General features: G+C 43.8%; 1 protein-coding gene across 4 annotated transcripts in view; it reads left to right on the forward strand.

The window, feature by feature from the left end:
- Positions 1 to 16,000, forward strand: part of PTCH1 (patched 1) — a 69,959-nt gene that overhangs the window by 25,113 nt on the left and 28,846 nt on the right. For all 4 annotated transcript variants that reach the window (XM_058301555.1, XM_071216641.1, XM_058301554.2 and 1 more), the window contains 10 exons: positions 2,819 to 3,008; positions 6,167 to 6,236; positions 6,339 to 6,430; positions 7,787 to 7,985; positions 8,311 to 8,432; positions 9,295 to 9,442; positions 10,591 to 10,722; positions 11,180 to 11,335; positions 11,982 to 12,080; positions 12,860 to 12,985. In XM_058301555.1, the coding sequence (XP_058157538.1) occupies positions 2,819 to 3,008; positions 6,167 to 6,236; positions 6,339 to 6,430; positions 7,787 to 7,985; positions 8,311 to 8,432; positions 9,295 to 9,442; positions 10,591 to 10,722; positions 11,180 to 11,335; positions 11,982 to 12,080; positions 12,860 to 12,985 (1,334 nt within the window). The remainder of the gene's footprint in view (positions 1 to 2,818; positions 3,009 to 6,166; positions 6,237 to 6,338; positions 6,431 to 7,786; positions 7,986 to 8,310; positions 8,433 to 9,294; positions 9,443 to 10,590; positions 10,723 to 11,179; positions 11,336 to 11,981; positions 12,081 to 12,859; positions 12,986 to 16,000) is intronic.

Here is a 16,000-nt window from a genome sequence, read left to right on the forward strand (position 1 = left end):
CAAAAGTCAGGCGAGTCCATAAAATGCTTCTGTTCAGAGGGGTTTCTGTTTCTGGCAGCTTGTTGCAAACTGCCTGGGTGAATGCTGATAGGAGACCACATGACCACGGTGCAGTTATACCCCAGAGGAAGCTGAGTCTACCAGTGCAAGCGAGCGAATGACATAATTATGATCTCACCAAGCTCCAGCCAACCTGCCTTTCTTTCCCTGCAACAAGCCCCACCTGAGGGGGCTTTGCACTCTGCTGATTGCTCAGTGCGAACACTCTCTGTGTCCCCTCCCCACCCCCAGCTCTTCCTCTAGCCAGGACCTTCAGTGGCCACTCTGTTTGAAGTAGCCATTCCCTTCCCCCCACCACTGCTTACTTAGCACATATTAGGCACCTGCAGCTACTCGCTGGATGAATGACTCATGTAAGACTATTGGTCAAATAAAATGGATGTCACCTAAAGTTTAAAAAAGTGTTGCAAAACCATGTTCATATTTGGTTAAATCAAAGAATGACATGTTGAGTTAAATATCATATGTAACAATGAACTGAATTTAACCATACTCAAAAGTAGGCCACTGTGTGGGTGGTTGAGGAAGCTTTGAAACCAGTTCCTTGGCATAACTATGTGGATAATCTTGTCTTGGTTAGAATTGGTTGTCACATTAGCAAACTATTCATACTTACCACTAGAGCAAAGACATGGAAGAACAAAAGATTTGAAAGTAAAAAAGGCTTTCAATTTCAGAGACTGTTATATACCTAATAAAAATACGTGTGTTCATTTAACTGTACACCTTAAAATATCTAAAAAGGATGCACTGTGGAACCCCTTAGGTATGTTTTGGGTTTTCTACGTCATGGCTTTAGTTCACGTGAGATTTTAAGCTTCAAGAAAAGTAAGTATGAGTTTATCAGCAGAAAAAGATTCCTTGTGTTACACCAGGACTTGAGGAGACAGTTTGGAAATAAAACTGACTTATAGACTTGGGGTATTTAGCTGTGATATGCCTAGGAGAAAGGAAGGGGTTGAGCAATGGCTGTTTTGATCTCCTTGGTGCCTGTAGCTCTGTAGCTTATTGGAAGTGAGTTTTGGACATAATACTTTTTAGCTTCAAACAACTTCTCTGTCTCCAGAGACTGTGGATTCAAGTTTAACTCAGTTCACTAGTGAATTGGTTTGGAAGTCAGCATCATGATTCCTCCTAGGAAAAGCCAGGGGCTGCCTTTTGGCTGCCTCAGGGAGGCACCTCTGAAAATGCCAGCCGCCCTTTGGCTAGTTGTTTTCTAGTGTTTTCCTCTGGTCTTTAGCTAAAAGTTGATTGCAAGGCCTTAGGAGTTCCCCATGGACATTGGTCAACATTTTCTGTACATGGGGGTCTTTATAATTGTTGTTAAACTATTGTGTCTCCCTGACATGCGAGCACACGCATACTTTGTGTTAAACTTCTTCCCACAGAGTTCCACGGGCTCCTTGCACAGTGGTGGCCTTGGTGATCTCCCCACACCTGCTCAGAGGATCCTGCCAGTCTGTGAATCTGGGCTCGTTTTCCTAATGAGAGCGTTATTTGCTTTTCAGCCTGCCCCTTGTTTATAAAATATGCCAAGAGAACCAAACAACCTGCTGTTCCCAGTACTTATTTACTTGCCCAAACCAAATGTTTATGTCCTTGAATACTAAACTTGAAGAAAAAGGATTCTTCATGGGAAAGCTAAGATCGCTAGTTGTCCTTTCTCACCTATCAGTGGAGGTTGGCTTTTCATAAGCATTCAACTTATCAGTGACTTTAGGAACTATTTAGACTTACTTCCTTTGCCCTGGACTGTGTGTGTTTGGGGGTGGGGTGGGATACTCCTCCAGTTTAGCTGCTCCCCGACACAGCCCCTTAGGCTTGAACAGTATCAAGGAGCCCTCCTCAGAGCTGTGAGCCTCGCCTCTCCCAACTGAAAAACCCAGCCCTCTTCCTGAGGATTTTCCCAGCAGTGGGCTGCATTCTGAGCTTGGCTTGGTCCAGAATGATAGTGGAAATACATACCTTTGGTCCTGAGGATTTGAAAGAAAGGAGGAAAAGCACTTTGCGGTAACCATGTCAGGAGGTTGATGCTTTGGTTGTTCCCAATCGTGTCGGCCTCAAGCGTGCCCAGCCTTGGCCAACCTGACTGAGAACTGTCTTGGTGTCCACCTTAGCAGCATAATCAGAGTAGACGAGCCTGGCTGTCTGTGGTTTCTTAATGCTTACCAGGTGAGTCCACTAGAACCAGGTTCGAGGGACGGCAGGTGATGGCTACAGCTGACACGTTTTGTTGGCATCAGGTGGGGCTTTCCACCACGTTGATCTGACTTGCATCATACTCTCCTCTTTTGTGCTGAACACACATTTGCCACCTTCCCCTGTTTCTTTTCTGGCAAAGGAGAAACACTTGCCTCTGCCAGATTACTTAGAAGAGTGTAAATTGAAGCCATTTATCTTGAAATACGCCACAGGAGCAGATTGTTTGCACAAGTGAAAGAAATTGTGACTTGTAACAAGGGTATTTGGTCTGGTCTGCAAGGAAAAGGTGTCTCAAGTTTGCTTCCCCCCATATGGCATATTACTTATAATGTGCACAAAGCACTTATCTTAGGTTGTGTAAGCAACTGGCAGGACAGGTTTAGTGAGTATTTTTTTAAATGTGCGTACTGTTGGTAACATTAACTTTGCCAGTGATGATAGTGAAGGTTCCTCTTCAGGCATCAGTCATATGTTTTCTTCGCCAGAGTTCATTGTGTGGAAGGTGAATTTACAGCAATTTTGCTCTTCTGATTGAAACCTGTGTATAATTTGTCAGTTGGTGGACGAGTAAGTCGGGAATTAAATTATACTCGCCAGAAGATTGGAGAAGAGGCTATGTTCAATCCTCAACTCATGATCCAGACCCCCAAAGAAGAAGGTGCTAATGTCCTCACCACAGAAGCCCTCCGTCAACACCTGGACTCGGCGCTCCAAGCCAGCCAAGTCCACGTCTACATGTACAACAGGTAAGGTGGGTGGTCTGGGTCCCTTTGTTTTAGAATATAAGGTTGCCCCAGTAGTACAGGTTTCTAACGAAAGGAGTCTTTTCCCCCATCTCAGATTGTTTCTAGAGTTTGGTTACAGATCAAGTACATTGCTTTATAATGTATTTTCAATAAGTACCTTGGCATGTGTGCCCAAATGCATATGAACCTTTAAGCAGCCAGCTGGGTAGCTATATACACCCATTCTAAAGATGCTTAAGATATTTTTGGAGCAGTTACATTTCGAATTGCCTTTTGTAAACTTAGAGACAACTCACACAAAAATAAGGAAGGAAGGGGGGGGGAATTGTCTCATTACTTTGTATTCCTGACAGATATTGACAGTTGTATATATCATAAAGCAAAGAGGGATTTGGTGGGTTCTTGCAGACAGATATCCTGAATAAGGTGAATGAACACTCACACATACTTGAGAAAATAGGATTTACATCTGTAAAAAGGCATGAAGTCATGTTGAGTGAAATAAGCCATACACAAAAAGGACCAATATTGTATTATTCCACTTACATGAAATAGCTAGAGGAAGCGAAATTGTAGATAGAGAAAGCTTATTAGAGGTTACCGGGGACTGGGGGGTGGGATGAGAAATGGGGAGTTACTGCTTAATGGGTGCAGGGTTTCTGTTTGCAGTGATGAAAAAGTTTTAGTCATGGATGAAGGTGATAGTAGCACATATAATATGGCGACAGTAATCACTGACACTGAATTACTGTACAAATGAAATGGTTAAAATGGCAAATTACATGTTATATATATATGTTACCACTATTGTATAAAGTTGATTTATAGCTAAGATAACAAGACTGGGGTAGAGTAAACGCATGGGAGGCATTCTCGAACAGAGCTAGCAGTCCAATATTTGTTATCTCCCTAAACTTTAACATACTTCAGTGCAGGGACCACGTCTCACATGACAACATTTAGAACAGGGGAGGCATGCAGAATGTGTTGAGTGACTCCCTGCCTGGCTTGGTTAGTTTAGACTGGATCTTCTCCCTGCATTGTCAGTTGCTATCACTAAACCCTGTTTTCAGGGACCCCTGATTCCATCCCAGCCCTTAGTTTTTCCAGCTCCTCTGAACTGGGTGGTTGACAAATACAATTTATCTTTCACATGAGAGGTACGGAAATGGCAGCATAGACATACCCAGTCCTTAGGGGAGAGAGTCAAAGGAAGACCGACCCTTGTCCCTGCTCTATCCCCACCTCCCCGTGGACTTCATGGAGATTGACTCTAAGACGCTTCCTAACTTGAGGCATTGACCCCAGGAACCCAGCATGACCTGGGACAAGTCACGTGTCTTTGGTGTACCCTCATTTCCTCGTCTGTGAACTAGATTTATGGTCATGTGTGCTCTCTTGCCCTCCTGAGGCACCATATCCATATGGCAGGGCTTTGGAAGGTGTACAGAGGCATTTTTGGGCTTCTCTTAGACGAATCTGATTGCAGAGTGCATCCCTGTGCTTGCCAGCAAGCCCTCCCAGTCTGTAAGGAGCACTGTGGGGGAAGCAACTACCAAGACAAGGTTTGCAAAATTTGCAAGTGGATGGCAAAGGTCGCTGTAAGTGCTCTGCTTTTCTTAATACAGTGGCACCCTACTTGAGGGCGCTTGTCACTTACATACTTAAGGAGAGTCTATGCTAAATGTCATGAAAATGCACTCTTCTTAAGCTTAGGTGGACCCAGAGAACTATTATGCATTGGAATGATCGAAAGAACACCTAGTTCAAACTGTTCCATTTTTTAGGTGAGAAAACTGGGAATTCTATTGATTAGAGCAGCTGTCTGAGTTCATATAGTTATTAAATGATAGAGCCAGGTTTCAAAAATCCTTTCTCCCAGCTCCAACCTCAGTGGTTTTTCTAATCCACAACCATACCCTTCTCAAACAAGCAAAAGTAAAAGTTTATTGATCAAGTGATATTTATTAAGAACGTACCTGCTCCTGCTAGATACTAGCTAGATGTTGATGTGGTGTGGAATGTAAATATAAACATAAGCATATGCATACATATGGATGGATGGTTGGATAATTTGGACCTTTCCCACAAGGAGCTGACAGTCTGGTTAGGGACAGGAAATACATCAGTACAGATACAGATCTACAAAGCCAAACACAGGCTGTCCCCATTCCAGATGTTCCAGATGTCAAGCAGGACATCTGTCCAGCCTGTGTGCTAGGAGTTCTAGATAGAGGGGTCATTTTCAGCAGCACTGGTCAGAGAAAGCAAAAAGGCAGCTTTTCAGCAGTGCACTGAGGGACTGTTGGGAAGGCCTTAAGAGGAGATGCAGGGGAAATGTCAAATCCACAAGCTCCTTTGGGTGAAGATAAACCTTCCTTTACAGGACCAATAAAATAGAGCAGTTTGGAGATTGTTTTTAATTTAAAAAAAATATTTTTGGTCCCATTTCCTATTCCAACCCTTCCAAATTCCCTTTTTCTGGTTAAGTTTATCTCCCTAAAACATGGAAAAATCACTGGCTTATTGCTCCCTCCTAGAGATAATAGAACTCCAAGTTAATTATTGATCAGTATATTTAGTATCATTTCTATATATAACAAGAATAGAGGACTGTGAAGAGGGAATTCTGTTTATCTGGCAAGTGTTTACAGCATTTATGGTTAAGAATAGGAAAGTTCGTTTTGAACACTACCTATTTAAAAAAGACATGATCCCTGATAGCTGCCATTTTAAAAATCAGGACTGTTTTCCCCCCTGAATATATGTAGCCCCTCACTAACTTAGTTCCCACTTATTGTGAATTTGTGATAATTCATCTGGGCTGCCCTGAAGGTGCTTTTAATGTATGTAGAAAAGCAAATTAATGGTGTAAACAAGATTATTGGGAGAACACACTTAAGAAAAACAAGACTTTTCAAGTACTTTGGTAGCATTCATTTACATAAACACCCACATGTTAATTACAGTTGAGTATTATCTATTCATTAAAGCAAGCTTGCCGGGTTTCTACTTGGCAAAAGCTCTGCTAGTTTTGACAGATGCTTAAAAGTGATAGAAATTGTGTTTCTCTCTGTATATTCTCTAGTTCTGATTTTGCACTGATTTCCTAAGTTTACTAAAATGAGGAATTTTTATCTCTGCTTTTTTTTTCATAGACAGTGGAAATTGGAACATTTATGTTACAAATCAGGGGAGCTTATCACAGAAACTGGTTACATGGATCAGGTATATTATTTTTATTTGCCAAAAGTTTCTCAGAAATTCTCAAAAACACCCCAGTGATATGTGTTAGCCTAATGTGTGGTATGTTCTTTTTAACTTTGACAGATAATAGAATATCTTTACCCTTGTTTAATTATTACACCTCTGGACTGCTTCTGGGAAGGGGCAAAGTTACAGTCTGGAACAGCATATCTACTGTAAGTGGATGCTTTTGGTTTTGGGTGTCTGATTTCTGAACACTAGAATGTTTTTCATGTTGCATTATCATTGTTTACTCGAGTTCAGTTTTGAACAGAAATAAACATTGAAATTCTTCGTGCATCTTTTGAGTGAATGGTGAGGGGGAGGGGGCTTCAGCAGAATGTTTTTCCTCTTTTCAAAAAAAAGTTCTGTAGGCACCATTAAATTTCATTCACTTTTACCAACCTATTTATATGCAAATAAAATGCAAATTATCACCTAGTATGTGTGATTTTTAACTCTTTAAAACATTTGCAGTTTTGCAGGCCTGGCACTGGTAAATAAGGCTAGCTTATTTTTTAAGGAGAGAATTTATTAGTTGGATAGATGTCGAAACTAAGTATTTTTGAGTTAAAGGTTAGGAGCTTCCTGGGAAGTGAAATGCTAGCCTCTCTTTGGATCACACTGATGGCATTTCAGAGGGAAATCTGCGCGCTTTGCAGGCAGTGGTTGGGGATGCATCAAGGTTTAGCAGTTGGATATTATATATACCGCATCATTTAAAGAGTAAATGTTAATCAGGATAGATATTTTCAGTTAATTATGCAAGACTTCATCTCGGCTTATTGTTTCTGTCCAAGCTTGCAGGTATCTGTGAAAGCAATTTGCAGTGGCCATACCCTGACCTTCAGTGTACAGTTTTAGATGGGAAATAAGGGGTTTTGTGTTTTCTGGTTGGGAGAGTCTGAATAATGACTTCAGCCTGGTTAAGCAGCTACAGTGTGGTTTGAACCACATAACAGGCAGCCAAAAGCCTTTCTGGTCTGTCAACAGCACAAATTCAAAAGTGAGTGTGGGGGAAGTGGCTGTGATGGTGGTGATGGTGGAGGCAGTGGGGGGCTTGCCTGGTTGATTGCCAGGCTGTCAGAGAGCGCTCATAAGTGTAGGATTATTGAAGGTAATAGAGATCAAATATTTTGATTGATGATGTCTACAAAGCCTGTAGTAGGCTGGCAAGTGCTGATCTGACATTACAAGTCCCTCCTTTTTTTAAAATTTTGTATCTCAGTCTTCCAAGTGTACCCATAGGTTAATTTTGTTTTTAGATATTTAACATATTATATTGGCAAGTCACGCCCCTTTGATTCCATCGGTAATTTATAAGCTCTCTGCTTGCCACCTTCGCTCCAGAAGTATTTTCCTGACATTAGGTCTGCAGATGGTTATACTGTACAGGAGCACTTACCTTTGACCCTAGGGTCCCAGTGTTGCAGCATGACCCCACAGCAATAGGGATACATATGCAAACCTATTGTTGTACTCAAAGTTTGGAAGCCTCTTTTCATTGTCCTGTCTCCTCATTTCTTTCCCAGAGGTAAGCCTCCATTGAGGTGGACCAACTTTGACCCTCTAGAATTCCTGGAAGAGTTAAAGAGAATAAACTATCAGGTGGACAGCTGGGAGGAAATGCTGAATAAGGCTGAAGTTGGTCATGGTTACATGGACCGCCCCTGCCTCAATCCGGCTGACCCAGACTGCCCTGCCACCGCTCCCAACAAGAACGCCACCAAAGTGAGTGCCTGCTTGGATTCTCTGCCCAAGGGGCAGAGAGAAAAACGCCCCGCTTCCCCCCCCCCCCGCCCCCGCCCCCAAATTGCTTACCGTTCTCTTTCCCTATTTTCACGTTTAGGATTTCGCTCTTGATGACTTCTTGCTCTATCGCACTAAGTTTGTTTATAGAACTAAATTTTGCCATAAGATCTGCCGTACGCCTCTCATTAGCTTTCTTATTAATGTTCTCACTGGAACAAACAGACCCTTAATGCACTGGATTTTAACTAGGCATGTGACCTGCCTACTAATTCCTGTAATTATGTGGCTGTCTTTCTGTTTTTAGCCCCTTGATATGGCCCTTGTTTTGAATGGTGGATGTCATGGCTTATCCCGAAAGTATATGCACTGGCAGGAGGAATTGATTGTGGGTGGTACAGTGAAGAACAGCACTGGAAAACTTGTCAGGTAACCTAACTCACAGGATAAAATTCAAGCCCGTCTATTTTGCACCCCCTTCCTCAGAAACCACTTCCCTTCTGACATCTGCACGTGTATTTGTATTAATACTTAACTGTTATCCTAGCTAGCCAGCCGTCTGGTGTAATAGAATATTAGGAAATATTAGTAGACCAGTCCAGCTTGAAAAAAGCACCTTGTGGGGAGTTTTTTTTTTTTTTCTTCGAGAACAGATTTGTAGTTTTCATCGAGACAGAGTTATTGACTAAGGGTTTGGAAGCTCTTCCCCTTATGGAGAAAGAATGTCAGGGCAAAGGTGAAGCAGCCTGAATGTAAAGTAGGCAAGCGACGTTCATTAGCGCAGATCTGAGAGAGTTAAACCCTGTGCTTTACCACTTACTGGTAAAGGAAAAGACCAGGAACTAGCCGTCCAACGAGAATTACCCTTTGTGATTCTTCTGGGCTCTGGGCAAGTGCATGGCATTTTCGTCTGCGATCGCTCCCTGGGGAAAGCTGTCGTCTGGGATTTCTGCACAAGGAGCCGGTGCGTCGCTGAGCCCAGCGTATCTGGTTGAGCTATCTGCTCCTCTCCCCTTCCTGTTTCATTGACTAGAAACTGAGAAAGGAAATTGCCTATTAATTTAATTTTTGGTCTATCTGTAAAGGGTTTGTAAGGTTACACCTTTAGTATGGTACATCAATCTATTAAATAACTATCCAGGTCCCATTTTAATGGAAACACATGCTCAGATAGAAGCAAGGAATTGCTGCAAGTGATTGCAGTCTCTCGTTTGGGCTTTTACGTCGTGGAAACGGCTTCCTGGGAATGTTCATGTGGTGCCTTCCCACCCCCCATTTAATCCCGTTACAGTGCCCACGCCTTACAGACCATGTTCCAGTTAATGACCCCCAAGCAGATGTATGAGCACTTCAAGGGGTACGAGTACGTCTCGCACATCAACTGGAACGAGGACAAGGCGGCGGCCATCCTGGAGGCTTGGCAAAGGACGTACGTGGAGGTAACTGGCCGGCTTGCTCAACACCCACCTTGGAATTTTGGAAGCAACTCTTCAGCTACCAAATAATTCCTTTTAACACTCTTCTCTAAACATCTGTCTCGTTCGAGCATATTTTCCAAACAAATAAAAATTCTGGGACCTTTGTGGCATGGAAATGCCACACACACACCCCCCCCCATGATAATTAAAATCGTATGATAATATTTGTGTCAAGAGAGTTTACCTAAAAGATACTAATTCTAATCGGGATGCTCTAAAACATTCTTAGTAACCAGTTGTGAACTTTAGAGCTAAGCATAACAGTTTTTCCAAAAGAAAACCACCGCTTGGTTGGCGAGAAAAGGTGTCTGGAAAGCATTAGCGAGGCATAGAATCCGTTCACAGCTGCGGTCCCCTTGCTTGGGTCATGTGACAGGGGCTGGCCTTTGTTTCCCAAGCACTGACCTCTGTGGAGCTGCATGTGACCTTTTAAAAGTGGCCAGCAAATGGAGAGGGGGTGGGGTGCCTGTAAGAATGAGTTGTTTTGGATTAGGGAAGAACTGATGGAAGGGCAAATCCGTGGTAGAGCTACGGAGCGGGGAGTAAATAAAGCGCGCCCCTTGAACTTCAGTAACGGGCGCACCGCCCCGCCACGGTCTCCCTCCGTTAGCGGTAGACTTCATTGTCCTTTATTCTTTTTGAAACTTCCATATCATCTTCTGTAAATTCATTGTGAGATTGGCTCTTTAAATTTATACAAATGAATGAACTTCTGGATATTTTGTCTTACACATAACAGTATAGTTTTTTTTTTTTAATTTTCTAAGAATTTTTAATGATCTTTCTTATCTCATTGTTTTTGTCTTTATTTTTTTAATATTATATTCAAAAAATATGAGGTCGCCATATACCCCCCCTCATTGTCCTTTAATGTTAGTCTAGGTTCCACCTCCTGCCACCAAAACCCAAATCAGGGCGAGCTCTTCTTTATGCATTTATGCAGCAGGAAGAAAAGCGGGGGGGGGGGGGGGGGGGGGGGGGGGGGGGGGGGGGGGATGGGTTGGGGGGGGGGGGATGGGTTGGGGGGGGTTGTGTCACCAGAAGCCCGCGCTAGTGAAGCGCTTCGAGCCTTTGGTTCCCTCTGGGTCATTACCCTTGCGTGGCCGCAGGTGGTTCATCAAAGCGTCACGCAGAACTCCACGCAGAAGGTGCTCTCGTTCACCACCACCACCCTGGACGACATCCTCAAGTCCTTCTCTGACGTCAGCGTCATCCGCGTGGCCAGCGGCTACCTGCTGATGGTAAAAGAGCACCAGTTCCCTTCTCCTGGGGCGGGAGCAGTTTGTCTTTTCTTTGGTTTTCATTTTTGTTCATAGTTTTTACCTATCCGTGACCGCTCTTTGCCTTTTAACTGCTCTAAACATTACACGTGCATTCCAGACCACGAGAGCTTTATATAGACCCCCTCAGCTGCTCGTGGTTGTGTCAAGCACTTTTTCCCATATGCGATTTGGCCTCGATTTGCCCACCTTCGAGGCCCATTCGTTTTGTGTGATGTCTGTAATGTAAATTTTTGTTGTTGGATTCAATAAACGCTCCCTTTTGATTTGGGGTGGGGGGTGGGAGGAAACATTAGAATAGTGACACGTCCTAATGTTTGGCCTTTGTTTTGTGTCCCTCTCCCACCCCTTCCCCTCTCTCCTTCCTTCCCCCTGGTCCCTTCACCTGCCCCACCCCCGCCTGTCGTTCTGCTGGCAGCTTGCGTACGCCTGTTTAACCATGCTGCGCTGGGATTGCGCCAAGTCCCAGGGTGCCGTGGGGCTGGCTGGCGTCCTGTTGGTTGCGCTCTCGGTGGCTGCAGGATTGGGCCTGTGCTCATTGATCGGGATTTCCTTTAACGCTGCAACAACTCAGGTACGGAAGGAGCAGTCGGATCCCCATCTGCAGGCAGGCACCCTTCTCCAGGGCTCTGCCTCGCCAATGTTCATCTTTTACCCAAAGGGTCTTCTGCCTTTCCCAGCGGGAAGCCACATGCCTCAGGGGAACACCGCCTGTTAGCAGGCCCCTTGGAGCTGGGGGCAGGTCTGAGGGAGAGAGATTTCCGGTTCAGGGATGTAGATCATTTCTTAGAGGAGTGGTTCTCAGACCTGAGCCTGCACCAGAGTCACCTGGAGGGCTTGTGAAGATGCAGATTCCTGGGCCCCAGCCCTAGAACGCCTGGGGTGGGAGTGAGAATTTGTATTCTAACAAGTTCTCAGTAATTCTGGCTCCTACCCCTGAAAACCCCTGCTTTTTAGGTGTTAGGATTCTTCTCGTTTATTAACTTCCAAAAATTATGGTGCATGGGCCTTAGACACCAAAATATGTAACTTACTGGGAACTGAAACCACTAGACTTGGGGATGTAAATCATCACATAAAAGCGTATCCTCACCATGAGTTAACATGAGCTGTCCTTTGGGTAGCTACTGGGAGCCCTGGTGGTAATGCTGTAAATACTTTGGAATGAGCAGAATTGGATCTGACATGTCGAATGCCACTGCCCTCTGTGTTCTCTACAGGTTTTGCCATTTCTTGCCCTTGGTGTTGGTGTGGATGATGTTTTCCTTCTGGCACATGCATTTAGTGAAACAGGACAGAATAAAAGAATCCCTTTTGAGGTAATAGAAAAAACTGAAGAAAGCCTTGAGGGGGCAGCCAAAGCCCCCTCTATTCCTGAGTATTTGTCCTTTAATATTTCTCAGTCTGATACAGTAAATATTTTCAGCCCCAAGTTGGTTGGCAGATTACTGGCTCTAAAGTGTCCTTAAAAGTAAACTGGAGGGAGCCAGCATAGCTCAAGTGGTTGAATGCCTGCTCCCTGCGTACAAGGTCCCAAGTTTGATCCTCTCTACCTCCTAAAACACCAACCAACCAACCAACTCTTACTGGGGAGTAGAGGTGGCTTAGTGGTTGAGCACCTGTTTCCCATGTCCTGGCTTCATTGCCCAGTACCTCCTTAAAAAAAGGTAAACTAAAGGGATACGTATTAGCAGCGAGAAGTCCCAAGAGCTTCACTTTCTTTGGGGTGACTTGAGGAATATGGGTATTTATTTTAGTGTGACACTTTGTCCTAATGGCCACATTTGCTTCTCTGTCATTTTGACTTTTCTTTTTTAGAAAAATCATGGTAAAAATTAACCTAAAAAAAATCATTATCTTGCAGCTTTCTGCTTTGGGTAGTAATAACCACGAAGACTGTACAACCATGTGGATGATAATGAAAACTTTTATCATGCTGGTGTTAGGGGGTAAAACAGACAATTCTTCCCTCCCCCTAACACCAGCGTAGTGAAATACCTGTTTCGTTACGTTGCTGCCTGTTTGAGTTGTTCGCAGCGTGCCCTGTGAGGGGCGCCTGCCCCGTGCGGCTCTAAGCCTCCTGCTTTCTCATCCTCAGGACAGGACCGGGGAGTGCCTCAAGCGCACAGGAGCCAGCGTGGCCCTCACGTCCATCAGCAACGTCACAGCTTTCTTTATGGCCGCGTTGATCCCAATCCCTGCTCTGCGGGCGTTCTCCCTCCAGGTGAGTTTCTAGGGAGCCATTCAGCACCCCAGGTGTGTTTTTCCTCCCCTAATGTGCCATGAAACAAAGTCGCATTCCAGGGTTTGGGGGGCTGTTAAAAACCCCGGTTCCCCCCAGAAACAAGTTCTAGGGTTCAGTCCTTCCTTTCCAGCCGTATAGCCTGGAGGCTTACAGTTCCTGCTCAAGACCTGGTGCCTTGAGGAGGTGTCCTTCCCTTTGTTGTTTCACTAAAGTGATACAAGGGGCCACTGCCCGAGGGAAGTCAGTCAGCTCTAGGTGGTTAGGATTCCTCCGAGTCCTTCCCGGATGCAGCCAGCTTCTACACACCACTCTTCGGTTCTGTGGTTTCCCCCATCTTGCTGTCCCCCTCAACCCAAACATGGCACTCTTTGCCTTGATTTCCCCCAGAACATCCCCAGGAGCAGGCAGCTGTGTATAGCAGACTTGGTTGAAGTCTGAGGATGAAGCCCAGGCTAGACTGTGACTTAAAATTTAACTTTCGCTATCATCGTATGAAGATGCACCTGCCGGGGAGAACTTCTGCAGGTGGTATTGCTCTGTAGGCTCTTGCTTGCCACCTCTCTCCTTTTTGAGATCTCCCCACAGCTCTCCTGTCTCCTCTTTCCTTTTGGTTTCCCACTCCTCTCTCAGGCTGCCCAAGCAAACTCAAAATTTCTCTTTCTTATGAAGAGCAATCTGGCTCCCTCATTATTCTGTTCTCTCCTTCCAGATCAGGCCCTTTTCATACCCGCATACCATCAAGGTATTGTTCTAGACAAAGAGCCAACTTCTATGAACTATAAGAATGGAGAATTCTCTGGAATAGGGATGCAGCTCTATAGTCAGTTCTGTGCTTGGAGTAAATTACCAACGTGGCTCTTAAGGTACTTGACTGATAGGAATCCTGAAATCCATCAGTGCAGGAGATGACGAAGGCTTCTTGACCAGCTTGGGACATGACCTTCCTCAGCCCAGAGTGCCTTAGGGTTTTGCTGTCTCAAAGATGTGAGTGAATTAGTTTCAAATCTTAAAGCTTCAGTTTTTTTCAAAGAAAGATTGAAGGAACAGTGGCTTTACCTCTTAATTTCTAGTAATATGGTGTGTAATCCATGAAATGGTGAGGTTTTTAAAGGAAACTACCTTTGGTGTTACTTTTAAAACTGTTATCTTATCCAGCTTATTCGCCCTGCTTTACCTCTCAATCACCAAAAGGATTTCTAAAGATTGTGGCAAAATGATGACAAATCATGAATTATACTTCTCTTCTTCTGTCAATACATTTAGCTTTTTTCCCCCATCTTCATATTGCTCACATAAGAAGAGCCAATCACTAATGTATTTAAATTTCATTTCACTAATTAATGAGAAAAGCAAAAGCAGCTTAAGTTATTAATGATCCTACCACATGCAGGACACTAGACTTTTAAAAATATTTAGTGTATGATAGATACGACATGAAAAAGATTTTGTGCCAATCACCAGGCCAAAATTTTTTTAAAAAAGGTTTATTTTTATTGTAAACATATCTGTAATATGAAAGATAACTATGGGACTGCAGTTTCCAAAAGCCTTTTGCATATCATGCATCTACTCATCATGCTTTTAGATCCTGTTTTGTTTCATAGACAGCAGATTCTGGTGTTGAGAAAGTGTTCTAGAGTCTTTAAATAGTGGACCCCCACTCCTCCCTATCTCTCCTTTTCCTTTCCCCCCGTTTCTGCTTGCCTTTTCCCTCTCTGTTCTTCAGCTGCTCTGCCGTCCACCCCTTCTTTTCTTCATTTTGCCTCTCTGTTATTTTCCCCACCTTTCCCTCAGTACATACTGATGGTTCATTAAGGCAAAACTCTTCTTTAATGATATGCTCTGGTGTGGTGACCTGAAAAGCGACATGACTTTTCCTTAGGGAGGAGTAGGCTTTTAGAAAATCCAGTGCACTAAATTCTCCAAAGGTAAGCACCTCCCTGAGACGTTGTAAATGAGTGCTGGTGGTTTTGTATTCCTGGTCCAAGCCATTGGAGTATCACTTTAGTAAATTGCATCTATAGCTTCTAAGAGCTCTCATTTATTAAAGAATGGGTTACTGTTGACATTCTGGCTCATTCTGTCAGATAAGGGGGTGGGGCCAGGAGAAAGAAAGAAAATTTAAGAAAAAAGGAAAAGAGAGAGCACTATGATTTTTGCAGTATCCATTGCATATTTTACCCTGGTTCCCTTTTAATCATATTGACATTCAAAATTAACCATTATTGAGATGTAAGTTATGACTATGGATATTCATTTGTGTTCGTATTTACAGGATGCTACAGATTAAGCATCTAAAAAGGGGAACCCAAAATGGTTCTGTCCAATATTAAACCCACATTACCTTAAGTTTTGTTATTTCCCTGTGGGACTTTTCCCAAATTTGTAGCCTTACTAAAATAAATAGGATATTCTTTCCAAAGAAACTCTTATTAGACCTCCTTGTCAGTCTCTGTCCATCTGTCCAAATCTCACCTCTACACCAGAAAGCAATGGCCCTAGGGCCCTGCTGGTCATTGAATGGCATTTGTCCTTCAATGAAAACTCTTAGTGCAGAACCCCCTCTAAGCAGGTCCAGCTCTGTGTTCTGGAAGTGGCTCAGCAGGGCCAACATAGATGTTCTGGGGGACTGGGACATTTCCTTTGAGTCCAGTTATTAGAATTGATTCACAGTGCAAGATCCTCCCGTCATCTTTTTAGGTTTACTCACAATTTCTCAGACTCTCTTTCGCTCAAACTTTGACCCTTCTCCCTTATTGGAAATCCGTGCTGTTCGTTTTTTATTATCTTTAGGCGATATTGGAGTACTGTTATTTTCTTTTCAGAAAGTGGCATCTTTTCAGATAGAAAGTAGATGCCACTTGAGAGTAAACTTAGCTGGGACACTGCTTTGGGGTTCTTCCTCATTCCCTCTTTTCCACCACTTGAGACAGAGCAAGCTTCCTGGCAGACTTCTCTGGTTTTGGAGGCCCGATATCAACCAAGTTCCCCAGC

The sequence above is a fragment of the Dasypus novemcinctus genome, chromosome 8 (assembly GCF_030445035.2).
Source record: "Dasypus novemcinctus isolate mDasNov1 chromosome 8, mDasNov1.1.hap2, whole genome shotgun sequence".
Classification (NCBI taxonomy): domain Eukaryota; kingdom Metazoa; phylum Chordata; class Mammalia; order Cingulata; family Dasypodidae; genus Dasypus; species Dasypus novemcinctus.